General features: G+C 36.2%; 2 protein-coding genes across 4 annotated transcripts; one reads left to right on the top strand and one right to left on the bottom strand.

Moving 5' to 3' along the window:
* Positions 1-1,003: 1,003 nt before the first annotated feature.
* Positions 1,004-3,326, bottom strand: LOC110848843. Of its 2 annotated transcripts, XM_022096173.2 has the most exons (4): positions 3,159-3,326; positions 2,461-2,704; positions 1,501-1,915; positions 1,004-1,391 (listed from the first exon to the last, which is right to left on the bottom strand). In XM_022096173.2, the coding sequence occupies exons 2-3, from the start codon at positions 2,545-2,547 to the stop codon at positions 1,532-1,534; spliced, it is 471 nt and encodes a 156-aa protein (XP_021951865.1). In that variant the 5' UTR covers positions 2,548-2,704; positions 3,159-3,326; the 3' UTR covers positions 1,004-1,391; positions 1,501-1,531. The 2 variants fall into 2 exon arrangements, with proteins under 2 accessions (XP_021951865.1, XP_021951864.1); XM_022096172.2 differs by having other exon boundaries at positions 1,007-1,915; positions 3,159-3,324.
* Positions 3,327-7,023: 3,697 nt separating this feature from the next.
* Positions 7,024-13,534, top strand: LOC110848805 (early endosome antigen 1). Of its 2 annotated transcripts, XM_022096128.2 has the most exons (17): positions 7,024-7,126; positions 7,207-7,463; positions 7,542-7,713; positions 7,777-8,004; positions 8,080-8,613; positions 8,703-9,002; positions 9,084-9,407; positions 9,489-9,598; positions 9,678-10,023; positions 10,114-10,196; positions 10,274-10,496; positions 10,584-10,740; positions 10,814-11,416; positions 11,502-11,668; positions 12,590-12,650; positions 12,720-12,958; positions 13,027-13,534. In XM_022096128.2, the coding sequence occupies exons 2-17, from the start codon at positions 7,234-7,236 to the stop codon at positions 13,189-13,191; spliced, it is 3,942 nt and encodes a 1,313-aa protein (XP_021951820.1). In that variant the 5' UTR covers positions 7,024-7,126; positions 7,207-7,233; the 3' UTR covers positions 13,192-13,534. The 2 variants fall into 2 exon arrangements, with proteins under 2 accessions (XP_021951820.1, XP_021951819.1); XM_022096127.2 differs by having other exon boundaries at positions 7,029-7,463.
* The last annotated feature ends 83 nt before the right edge of the window (positions 13,535-13,617 follow it).

Raw genomic sequence — 13,617 nt, 5'->3', positions numbered from 1 at the left:
CCCTCCCAATTTATAATTCATGGGATTGATTGTAAACTTCGGAACTAGAGCGGAGACAATTTGTATCCTCGGACAAACATAATTTCGCATGAGGTGGTGCAGGGGCAGATAAGTGGTAAATATTGTAAACAAGGGCAGCAAGGTTATGTATGTAGAGTGAAGTGTGTGTATGGGCTGAATAAATTGGGGAGTAGTGAATATTGGAGGGGATTATCACCTCGGAATAATTCATGGGCATTGCAAAAGCATTGAAAGGGAAGAATCATTGCAAAATTTCATTATAAATGGTCAAATTCGGTGGAAATGAAATGAAAATCTCAAGCAGTTCAGACTTGCAAAATTATGTATTTTTCAGACGATTAATTCAATCTCCATATTTGTGTGGCTGTATTGTGCAACTAATGAATACGGTTATGCAATATTGTTACTTTATAAAGAAACTGATTGAAATCTGAATATTCACACATGCTGCTTGAGACATTTCCTCTTTTTGTTACAAATATCTGGGGATAGCGATATCAGCGTTACAATTACCAAATGAACGACAGTGATTGATTGCTTTCTTCCACTTTCGTGCGTTCCGTTCCTTTCTTTCAGGTTAGGAAATTAGGAATATTATGAATGATGCCAAAAATTCATTCGAGTTGTTTGAACTTTGCATAATAATTAAATATTGCAAATGGTAATTAAAATGAAAGGTACTTGTTGGGCACTTATCATAAGTATAGCTTTCCAGTGAGTACTTTGATATTCGAGCTGAATCTAGATATCAATTTTCTGTACTTGTAATCTGTTGAATAAGAAGTGTATTTTCATTTCTAATTTCGCGATGCTAATTAAAAATTACTTAACATATTTCTTACACAGAGAGAAATAACTACTTCAAGAAATTAAGTTTATCAGAGTGAAATTTTATGTAGCACGAATTATTTTAAGGAAATATGGACAAAAATTATGCATTTATGTATGTAATGCTATTGAGGATGATTTCGACATGAGAAAATAATAACGCATAAAATAAATCTTTTATTTATTAAAGTGACCAATTTAAAAGTGAAACGAAAAGCAATGAACTTGCTGTTTGATAATAAATGAATTGTGACGATGAAAACTGTTTTTCCATTAAAAAGTAATGGACAAATTCAATGAATCGTGTAACTTACTCGTGTGAACTTCTAACAAACTACGTACGTATATTTAAAAAAACACAATTTACAAAAATAATCTTAAACTATTAAAAACTTATTATTAAAGAAGAATACTGCATTACTTTTGTTTTTCGGGTTTTCATCTTGCTGTAACAGGAACAAATCAACAAAAACCTCAAAACTAATCTAAAACTCCAACAAAATCTAAGTGTATCTCTCCAGTCTTTACAAAAAACCATGCTGCTGCAAATAAATAATTACCAGTTTTCGAATTAAAATCAATTATTGTGTAATTGCTTTAAAGAAAATTGTAAACGTAACAAATTTTTTTGAAATTGTGAATTTTACAAACCAAATTATAAATATAAACCCTGGTGAAAGGGTTAAAGCGAGTTTATGTTGTTGTTCGAGTGCCGTTGTCCTTTCATCTCATCGGCCAACTTTTCCATCTTTCTGTACAGAAAAAATTTGATTCGTCCCCACCAAGTGTGACTGTTGTTCAGCTTTTCGTCCATGGCGTTGAAGGCATCAATGTTCAGGTTTTGTTCAAAGTCTGCGTAAAGGTCGACAAGAGTTGGGTCCTTTGCCAAAATGTTTCCAAGTCGTTCAAAATCTGTCCCAAGTTGGGCGAGTTCCTCGTCAGATAAGTCGGACATCAAGAAATCGTCTTGCTGGTCAGAGTTGCGAAATTCCTTCCAAATGTTGTGAAATCGATCACGGCCAACCTCGCCGTAAACTTTGTGCAAAAGTTCGGGGATATTGGGACCCTAAAAAACAAGGAATGAGGCAAATTGAGACTATTACTTTTTTCATAGATCTAAACTGAGGCAAATTGAGACTATGATCACAACCTTTAATGTCCCAGAAATTTGAGATAACTTTCCTACAACTTTAACTATAATGTCACACGTGTGTATCGTAAGGTTAAGAAAATTGCGAAATGCGGAGACCTATCTTATATAAAGATTTCTCAATATGCCTGCATACTTATAAATAAAATGGAAAAAACCCACGTGCTACATGATATCATATATTTCATACAAATTAAAAAATTCCAACCTCTCTCCAATCTTTCCCAATCCCATTTAAATCGGGCAGTAATAAAATTAAAAATATCCACATGTGGACAACTCTCAAAGTTCATTAATCGAAATTTTACTACTATTTACTACAGCTGCTTGTTTACTCGACGAGATGTATCAGTTGCCCAAATTCATATCAGTCACTGACTGAACTTGAATTTAGTCGAAAACAAAAACAACAACACCATAAAATTGTAACCACTCTGTCAGTCAGTAGTTTGCTTACTTACCAATTGCCCCCGATATCTGGCCTCCACTGTCGACACGGCCAAAATTCCGAGCACAACGATCCCAACGATGACACTGATCTGCCTCATTATTTTGTTCAGTTTGGAGTTGTTTGTTTTCTCGTAATTTACTTTGTCTTCTGGTTTTGAATGTGCTTAAAATTCAGAATAATGGGTTGAAATTGTGATGTAACTTGAGACGCTGAGAATGAGAAGCAGTAAGTATGATGAGGTTCTTTCTGGGTGACTGAAAGTCAATAAATCTCGAGGTTAGCAAGTCAGAGAATTTAATGCTTCTTCATCTCGCCAAATGCTCAAATATGTGGAGCTATCAATGCGTCTTTGTACTCGTGGTGAAGCTATATATACTTAAATACGTACATATTTGACATATGTAGAATCAGACCATTCAATTAGATCTGCTACAATCGACCTCTCTGGAAATCTGTCAGTCAGTTGTAACATTAACTCAAGTTGGTCAGGACGGCCAAGTTTTTAGCTACTTCAAATATACCATAGCCATACATACGAGTACATATTTACATACCTATCTGGATATAATATATATATAAAGAAATACTTGATATATATTTCAAAACGATTATTTCTCAGTATTGAGCAGATTTATCCAGATTTGGAAAAAATTAAAGATAGAAATCCTTTATTGAATTAAAAATTAGGGAGAATCCAAATTAACTTACGTATTATTATTAAATACTACTTCCTTGTGCAGATAGATTGAAACTGAGATTCAGATGATGTTCTCTGGAACTATGCAAGCCTTGTGATGGGGAATCGGGAAATGAGACAATTTTTATAAAGATCTGCCAAGAAGATGGCTCAATTTGCAAATGCGATGGACAGCACGAACAACACGGGATTTTAGGGAATCAACTCCTTTACTTTACCCCTTTGGCGTGGGTGACGTAGAAAAAGACAATAATAGCGACCAAAATAGCTATGTAGACAGGGCAAATTAAATTGGTATAATTTGCTACAAAGACACGTAAGGATTCACATGAGACATGTCCGAGTTTACAGATACTTTACTTGTCCAGCCATCCATCCCACGCACTTTGTTCTTTATTAAACAAACGGACGGACAGAAGTCGACTTTTCGATGACCATTCTGTTTTTTTTTCATTGAATTAAGTGAGCAGTATGTATAGTTTATTATTGAATGAAATAAACTCGTGACCATACAATTTGCATTGCATCATCACGTTGGTATCTGTAGTAAAGTATATTGTAAGAGTACAAATATGTGCAAATTTGCTCAAGTCGTCTCAATTATGTTTGGAATGAATTAATTATATTAATTATTCTGGCTGGTATGCTGCTGCTGAGGACAAAATGCGTCTTATTACATCAGTTTCGGTTGAAATAATTGGGATATATGTACATAAAATTTTATTGTTTCATTCATTTGAGATAAGTGGAGAGGGTTATCTGCATTGCAGATATATATTTTTTAGTCTCATTCATTCGACGTGTTTCTACTTTATGCATGTAAACACTGAGATGACAGGTCGTGTAAATGAAAGAATTCCCTCCATGAAACAAGTCTACGACAGGAAACCAAATTATTTAGTGGAAATGTTTAGCAAAAAAAGCTTTTAATTTTATTTTTGGAGAAATTCCTACTGGAATTTTGTGGCATTTAGGATTCAGGTGGAATATTGAGAAATGTCCTCCTTGAGGACATTGCTTTGCCCTCCATCCATCTTCTTGGGCATTATTAAGCTCATAATCATTTTTCATGAGTAGACGATTCCATTATCGAAGAAGACCTGAATAGTTTTATGACTGACAAGTGAATGTTATCATAGCCATAGGGCAAACTGAGATAAACTCGTATTCCCATAATGCACTAAATGAATTTAGGAAATTGGTAATACTCATATTAAACATATTAGCGTTGACGTTACATTAATCATATCATTAATACGCCATCAATCTTATTAAGGAATAAGAGAGTGTAATTCACTGCGTGGGCCAAAGGTCTCGGTCCTCGGATAAAAATGTCAATGTAAAAATGCAATATCATTTTAATTGGAAATTAATGGGTCTAAATATACCGATATCTGCTTCGTGGGTGGAGCCACTCAAATTAGCATATACATCAGTATGTACATACATATGTATATCCTTCATTTATGTATGTACACCCTTGTCAGCACTGTCTGCCTGTCATGTCAGAAAGTTGTAAATTAAGCAATTTGTTCTCCTTGTTGGATGAGACCGAAGAACATTGTGCCGTGGTTACTGGGCAGAAAGAAAGATAGATGCCTGGCTACCCGAGGTTTCCTTTGTCCCCGATAAATTAGCTGTGTAGGGAACAATTGGGGACACGAAACTCCCGGAAATTGGACAAGACAATAAAACCCACGCTGAGATTGCGGAAAGGAAATGGAAATCGCTGTAATTGCCACCACAAAGTTTGTTTGATTAACTGACCCAAATTCTATTGAATGAAGCTGTCCAACATCATCTGGGATGGAAATCTATTAAAAATATATTTACCAACCACACCACACCATGACTTCGAAGCTCTTGAGAAATACTTAATTAATTTTACTATCAAATCAAATCATATTACACAGTGCCGACTCGGCACATCTTGACAAGCACATTTTTCCCTTATCGTCAAAAAATTCTGAGATTGTGAGCAGGACATGAGACTCCAGAAGCAAAGTAGTCGTAAAAGTTCGTGATGAAATAATTGACCACACCACCGCCAGTGGCCAGTGACCACTTGAACTACTGACTCGATGTCCTGTGTAGTCAGTGTAGTAAATGTTATAGTGTCGTAATATTCTGGTAATTGCACATGTATAAAGTTCGGTTCCGAACGTTGACTTTGCCATTGGTGCAAGAACACGGGACTCGCAAAATACGGCGTAGTTTTCTCAACTGTCAATCACTGGAGGATATGGTGACATATGATGATAGAAAGAAGAAGTATGTGGTGATATTAATATGATGACACAAGTAAAACTTGAGACTCCATCCTAGTATCGTAAATGGAGTGAGTCTCAAGTTTTCGTACGTAATTAATTGATATCGCTCGTTGATAACTCAATCATAGTGTCTGACTCACTCACCATTTGAGAAGTTCATATATGGTTTTAGTAATCGGATCTACATACTTATTTTATTTCAAGGCATCCTGTAACACATCATTGGCGTACTTTTGTTTGATCAACTTAATAATAATGACTGGGTTAAAAAGCTGAATGACGAATAACTTGAGACATTTATAGGCAACTGCGGAGAAGATGATTGTATTATTTTTAGTCGTGTAATTGGAGAAAGTTTGATGAAATTAGCTTTCATCCTTGTAAAGTAGGTCTGCAAAATATCTAAATTATAGTCAATTGGCAGAATTAAGTGATGTATTACATATACATGTGCATAATACGTACAGTATTGAAAAGACACTCATATCAACTTTGCCGTGATGTAAAAAATTAATAGCAATTTATTACTCTGATATGATTAATATATCGAAAATCTTACGTATAATTGGTATATTTTGATTCATGAATCATAATATTATCAAGTGCGTCATGAGCTTACACTGGAACCTTGCTGTTTCAATGAACCAGGCACAATTTGTTCAAGGTACAAATTTCAGAAGACGAACGCAAAAGTATATACGAACTTAAGTAATTGACGTACTTAATTTCTTGAAAATTACATGCGATGCTGAAAATAAATGGTTTCAGCTTAATTAATTTAAACCTTAATTAAAACATGTTCGTTGGTCATTGTCGAGTGATATTGCCGATAAATTGGTCAATGACATAACTGCGTATCTTATCTTTAATCCACTCAATGATGCAATTAAATATTGAGAAAAACTGACCACACATTATTTATTTTGCAATAATAAGGCAAAATCGCAATAATAAGGCAACTTATATTATGTAACTCTATGGGCAAAATTCATGAGTTTGATTTTTTGTATCCATTGGCTTTGGCTACCCTCTTCTTGGGGCTTGAAATGAAAGACGTCGTGGGAAAGAAATTTATGATCATTTAAATTGTGATTTTCAGCTTAATTATTGTGTCGATATCCTCACCAAAACTGAAACTATATGACCTCATAAAGATAATAATTATTAAATCTAAAACAATCCAATTCAAGAAAATGTGTTTTTCAACACGGATTACTCAAGGATTCATTGAATTTTCAATATAATTTCGACCTTCCTCTGTGTATTTGATAACTCTAAAAGCGAATTGTGAATTTCCTTTGGCCACAGAGCCCAAACTCTTTAATTTAATTTAGTACAAAGAGTTAGTTTCATTCATATTCATACTTGTTGTTAGACATTTACAAAGATGTACATGCAGGCAGATAACTAAATCTATAGAGCAAATACGCATAGATGGAGTAAAAATTAAATGAAAAATAAATTTAAAATTTAAAACGACACACAAACGACTTTGCACTTGCGGAGTGGAAATTTTAGGTGAAAATTTGTTTCGTTTCATGGTTGTAAAAAGCCCTATTGTCATAGAATTGAGCACTTCACCCCGAGACGGAACTAAATTTTGAACAAAAGTTGGAGGGCTAACGGTCAACACGGCACATTTCTCACTCTCACTCAACAAAATAACACGCAACGGCAAACAAATAAATCTCAGCCGACCTACCTTCCAAGCAAGCTTATCAATTTTTTTCCACTACCGGAAATTACTATTTCAGTTAATCAAGTGTTATTTTTCTCATCACGTCCGTAGTAAATTTGGACACGTATTGGAAAGAGGATGGAGACGGACGACCGGTCGATTCTCCGCAATAAAGGGGGGAGTAGCAGTATGAAGCAGCGACGAGTTTTGGGGGAGGTTCATTTGGAGGTGGAGCTGCCGTCCGGTGGCCTCGTCGCCCAACAACAACGTTCCTCCACCTCGTCCCTCAAACGACTCTCCGAAGTCCTCTCAGACCAACGTTGCCTCAGGGAGCAGTATAACTCAGCCACCCAGCTGGTCGCCAAAGGGTACATAATAATTTTATATGTACTGCAATACGCACAATGCACAAATTAAATTGTCTTGTCTTATCCATTGTTTTGCAGGGATCAAAGAATTGAAGAGTTGAAGAAGACCCTAAATGTACGAAATGGAATGGTTGAAAATCTCGAGAACGAGAAAGGGAAGTTGTTGGGAGAGTTGAAGCAACTGTCCCTTGAAAAAGAACAGCTTAACACACAACTTCAGGAAGAATTGGACATTCGTAAAATGATACAGGTAATAACTTAATATGGTTCGTGCTTAGATGCAAGTAACATAACGATCGAATATTTTCTTCAGGTTGAGTCACAGAAATTGATTCACGATATTAAAAGCTCATATGAACACAAAATTTCCAAACTCCGAGATGAGATCAAAACAAAAGAGGAAGTTGTTTCAATAAAGGAGGAGCTCATCAAGGATTTGGAGAAGTTAGTAAAGAAATTGAGAACAGAGATTGTCACACTTAATGGTGAACTCCAAACTTCTCGAACTCAAGTTCGGCAAAGTCAAGGCAAAATAACAGAGGTTCGTCTTTGTTAATAAAATGCAGTTTGGAAATGTCCATTTAAGTCTTTATGATTGTTTATACTTTATGTCTAGAACTTTAGAGGAAGCATTTCTATGCTTGAATCTCGGCTTTCAATGAAATCCTCCGAAGCCGAAAGTCAAATCAAGTCGTTGCAGTCGCGACATTCAGAAGAGATTGCAAGAAAAACAAAGAAATTTGAATCTTTTAGTGACAGACTCCAGAGCTCGTTGGAGGAAAAGGAAAAAGAATTGAAGGAAGTGCTCGGAAGACTGAAAGAGTCCAGAAAATCACGGGATGCTACACTCTTGGATATGAACGAAGCTCAAGCGAAGCATGACGTGTTGGTCTCAGAGCTCAAGGAAGAGCTGAAGAAGGTATTGGCAGAAAATGCCGTCCTGAAATTGGAGCGCGTCTCCGAATTAGACTCCCAAATCAAACTGGAGGAACTTGAAGTCGAACTTCAGCAGGCGATCAAAGATAATGATGAACTCAGAGACAAGCTGGAAGACCTTTTACAGGACAGGGAAGACAAGGAGAAGAATATCAAAAGATTAGAGAAATCCGTAAATCGGTTGGAAGGAAACATCGAGGAATTGGAAATTCAGGTATTTATTTCTTACTCTTTCGTTGAAATTCATTCTACTATTTAATATTTCATTTTGCATTACAATTGATTTAAATTCATTACTTATAGAAACAACAATTGTACGAGAAAACTCAAGAGTATTTGCACCAGAAGGATGCTAAAGAGGAATCTTCCGTGGCGATAAAACTCTTACAAGAACAACTCGAGCAATCCCAGCTGAAGTTGGATGAAGCCAAAGAAAACTTGATTTCCGAAAGACACCGCTTTCAAAAATTTAACGAGCAATTCGCCGAGATGGAGAAGAATTTTGGTCTCACCAAAGTTGACCTGAGAATAATGACTCGAGATAAAAATATGGCAGACCAAAGGGTCAGTCGGAATTTGAGTAGAATTGAAAAACTTGAAAAGGTACTTTGAAGCAACCAGTAGTTCGAATATCATGAGTGTCATAAAACAAAAATTAAATGTTGGATATGGAATTAATTGCAGGACTTGGAAGACGTCACAAGCTCCAGAGCAGAATTGGAAAAGAAAGTCCTTGAGATGACACAATTAGTCTCTGAGTCTCGTACAAACTTAGAGAAAGAATCATTCCAATTGGAACAAGCTCGACGAATGTTGGCAGAAACGCAGGAGGAGAAAACTAGACTGCAAGCTGCGCTTGACAACTCTGAAAAAGAAATGGGTAGAATAAAAGTCGAGCTGAGTTCTTTGAATAAATTAAAGAAGCAATTACAAGATTGTGACAGCCTTCTAAAGAAGAAGGACGAAGAAATTCAAGAAAAAACCCGTAAAAATGAAATTATTCGAGAGGTATGCATTTTTCATAAGCATAGTTATTTAATTTCCAGTATTATGGATTAAGAAAGTTGATCGTTATTTATGAATGTACAGAATGTAACACTTTTGAGGGGAGCCTCAGCCGCACTAGAAAACCAGTTGCGAGAATTTGAGGTAGCATTTACTGGAAAAGTACAAGAACTGGAATCTTCTGAGATTGAAAAGTACGTAAAAAAATATGCTTCCTTGACGTATGAATTTTTTAAATAAATTAACTAATTGACAACAATTTTTCGTTTCTAGAACCAAGTTGTCCACAGAATGCTCCTTATTAAAAGAAAATCTGCAAAAGGCAAAGATTGATTTGAACGAAGCCAATAGTCTTAAAGCCTTTTTAGAACGAAGACTTAAAGAGGTGGAGTCAACCATGGGCCGTACCGAAGAGCTGTCTTCTTCCACAATCTCTTCAATGTCGGCTAAGATTGAAGAACTCTCAAGTAAAAATGCTGAGCTCGTTGCAAGTAGCAATAAGTTTGCTGCTGAAGTTCTGAATATTACTGCAGAGAAAGCCTATCTCAGCACTCGCATGGACGAAGTTAGCCAAGACAATTACAAGTTGACCCAAGAGTTGCACAAGTGTTTGGATACGGTAACCAGACTATATTTTGCTTTACCTGACATTAAGTGTCATATTTATGTGTATTATTCCAATTCTGACGCTGATATTCTTAAATTGAAGGTATTTGAGTTAAAACACGAGACTATTAAGCTAAACCAGGAAATCGAGGACACGGAATCCAAAGCAGAGGCTCGCATTACAGAGTATGTCTTATTTTCTCGCAGATAAAAATTTATAAAATGACCATTGTTTAATTCTTGTATTTTGATTTGGTTTGTAGTTTGAGGAGATTACAAACCACTGCTATCCAGGCTAAAGATGCATCCAACATAATGATGCAAAGCACCATCGCCCAACAACTTAAAGTCATTCAGCTCTTGCAAGATCAAAATGAAGCACTCTCCAACAAAAAGAAAAAGTTTCACTTCTTTTCACGAGGAGAAAAGGAGGCAGCCACATATCAGACACCCGTCAAGAAGACGGGAAAGACACTTCCAAGAATGGTAGATAACCCACATATTTTTATGGTGCAGTTCTATTAAAAATCACAAAAAGTTATAATTGATAATACATAAATGTTACATTGTTAGGCACAACCACCCTCAACTGGTAGCACCCTGACACCCAGACCATTTGGGATCAATGCTCGACAGCAGTCTGCTCTTGTTCTTGGCAAGTGTGACGAACAAAAGTTATTGGCAGAATTGGATGCATTGAACAAGCCCAAAAGTCTACCAGCAATACCAGGTAATTCATTTGCATTAAATAGTGAAATTAGTGATACATTAACTATTTATATACGTTTAAAATGGCGTCACAGGCGACAGTGCACCTAAAGAAGTCCCAGTTGTGGCCTCATTGGAGTGTCACGTTAAGAAATGCCTTCTTCTCCAAGATACGAAACAACGGATTGACATTAACTGCTCGTTCCACATCTTAGATGACTTGTATATGATGGGATGCGAGCAAGGACTGTTTTCCAGGAAGGGAGAAACGAGTGATGTCCACGTCGTTAAAATTGACGGAATAGGGGCCGTTTATCAAATGGAGTTCATTTCGTCATTGAACTCTGTCCTCTTTATTGAGGGGGATGAACAGAGATTGTTCATGTCCTCCATGGGAATCGTATCTGCATGTGGTGAAGCGGCAGAATGTTCTCAACCAAAAATATCCGGATCTGTTGTTGCAGAAGTGCAAAACTGTCACATGTTTGAAGTACGGGACGTAAATCAAAATGATTTGACTTTATGTGTGACCACGTCAAAACATATCCACATTCTCTCCTGGAAAGATTCAATTTTCGTCCTACGACAAAAAATTTCCACTCCGGAAGTAGTCACATGCATGCTATTAACACCAAACTCTGTGATATATGGGGCTGGAAAGCTTTATGAATTGGATACCAAAAATTTCCAGCTGCAAGGTATGAAACAGCGATAATATTTATAAATTATTTGTTATAATCTACTTAACAATGACTTGTATATTATTTACTTGTGACATTTCAGAATTTCTGGATGAGACAGATTCATCCCTGTACTTTGTGCTATTTGGGAGTGACGACTTGGCAATACCGATTGCTATTTTGGACGTTGGAATGAGCAATTGGACGCCAGAGACAAAACCACGCAAAGAGTATCTCATCTGCTTCACAACATTGGGCATATTTGTGGATGTAAGGGAGTGACATCTCAACGACATGTTACTTATATATAGGGTTGTACAATTCCCGCTCCCTCCGAATAAATTCCCGTACCTTCCCTCCCTCCCAATCTTCCCGATAAATTCCCTCCTCACTCCATATATTCCCCAACAATTATGTTCCCGGAATTTTGGAGGGAATATTGGGAGTTTTGAGGGAATATTGGGAGTTTTGAGGGAATATTGGGAGTTTTGAGGCAAATTGAGAATATTCTTCCCACCATGCATAAATGCGCTCATACTGACCTGGTTACAAATAGTTTTTTAATTGAGGAGTAATTTTCTATAAACGATATCAACGTTTAACATGTCACTATATGCATTGGACCAATCTAATGTAAAGTGGGATTGTGATTACCAGCAGTAACGGTAGATATTGTTACCCACGAGTCATTATTCAATCCACGTCCATCATCTTCCGAAAATATCTTTATCGGACAAATACTCAAAAGCTATCGCTAGATTTGATGAGAATACATTCGCATCGGATTGCTGAAATGCCTCACTAAATCAATCCTTAACAGACTAATGCTTACCTTTATGAGGTGGAATATATAATTTTACTACAACAGAAATTTACATAACATTATGAAATTGGAGCAAATTGAAACGATCTAAGAGCAGTTTCCGTTTGAAGCAAACATTCCGTGAAAGTGAATGACTCGTACAGTTATGAAAATGTGCTAGTGAAAACTCAAATCCCGCAATTAATTTCTCAAAATTCCCCGAAAAAACAATTTTCAAAGTTCCCAAAATTCCCTGGAAAATAAATTCCCGGAAAATTGGGAATTTTGGGAATTCCAAAATTCCCAAAATTCCCTGGGAGCAGGGAACGGTACAACCATACTTATATATTGGTGTACTTAACTAAAGACGACCATGTCACAATTTACAGGAAGATGGACGTCGCACGAGAGGAGAAGACATTACATGGAATAGGTTTCCACAGTCCATTAGTAAGTCTTGTTTGTAATTCTTTTTCTGTTTCATGACATGCACTAAAAATGGTTTTAATTTGTATTTAGACTATCGACATCCCAACCTCTACATTTTTCATCATTCCTCAGTCGAAGTTATTCGCCTGAACGCCGAAAGTTATACAAAAACTCGCGTTGGTCTTGATTTAGAGTCGACAAATGTTGGAAAGGAGGTTGCTACCATTCCCACGTCCAATTATCTGGATGTCCCAAGTCCAAATTTTATTGGCAAAGGACAACAACCGGGATCAATTGTCATCACTTCAAAGGACAAAAGCAGACTTGATGTATGTTAATACAAATGATTATATCCAAAAGTCTCTACGAGATTATTTATCTATGCCAATTTTTGTAGGTTTTTGATATTAATTTGGACGCGACACCCAGTAATCACAAGGGGACCAAAGAAACTAGAAAATCCGATAAGACGCACAAACCCTCATCCTCAACGTCTCCACTATCCACGACCAGTTCTTCGGATGACGATTCAGAGTCACAATTAGAGTCTGAAGTCTATTAAGTATATTTACGCCATATCCATTCCACATCAACAAAGTGATACTCGTCCCGTGTTCATACATAATAATAATAATGATAATAATAATAATGTATATCGTTGGCCCCGTATTTCGATCATTTGACTCTATTGAATGTTTTCCTCTAGTATAAAATGTCACTGCTCAATGTATTATTACTTTTAGAATTGCTTCATGTACATATGTACATACATACGTGGATAAATTTTTAATAACACATCAGTATATATATTTATATCCGTTTTACATGTTATTCAATTTACTCAATAATTGTGAGATCGTATTAATTATGATAGTTAAATATAATAAGTAATCGTGTAATACTTCGCATCAAGTTTTTGACATTAAACTTATTCACAGCACAATATTCATAGCTGCACTTAGGATTATGCACGTAGTCTTACATACAT

The sequence above is a fragment of the Folsomia candida genome, unplaced genomic scaffold, assembly GCF_002217175.1.
Source record: "Folsomia candida strain VU population unplaced genomic scaffold, ASM221717v1 Fcan01_Sc004, whole genome shotgun sequence".
NCBI lineage: Eukaryota > Metazoa > Arthropoda > Collembola > Entomobryomorpha > Isotomidae > Folsomia > Folsomia candida.
Note: the sequence above shows the minus strand (reverse complement) of the source record. Positions and strands in the feature narration are given on the sequence as shown.

Excerpts from the sequence above, each read along its gene's own strand:
- LOC110848843 (XM_022096173.2), bottom strand. The coding sequence starts at position 2,547 with ATGAGGCAGATCAGTGTCATCGTTGGGATCGTTGTGCTCGGAATTTTG. Across the intron at positions 1,916-2,460 it reads CCAGATATCGGGGGCAATTG|GGTCCCAATATCCCCGAACT; the intron begins GTAAGTAAGCAA and ends CTTGTTTTTTAG.
- LOC110848805 (XM_022096128.2), top strand. The coding sequence starts at position 7,234 with ATGGAGACGGACGACCGGTCGATTCTCCGCAATAAAGGGGGGAGTAGC. Across the intron at positions 12,651-12,719 it reads TAGGTTTCCACAGTCCATTA|ACTATCGACATCCCAACCTC; the intron begins GTAAGTCTTGTT and ends ATTTGTATTTAG. Across the intron at positions 12,959-13,026 it reads AGGACAAAAGCAGACTTGAT|GTTTTTGATATTAATTTGGA; the intron begins GTATGTTAATAC and ends CAATTTTTGTAG.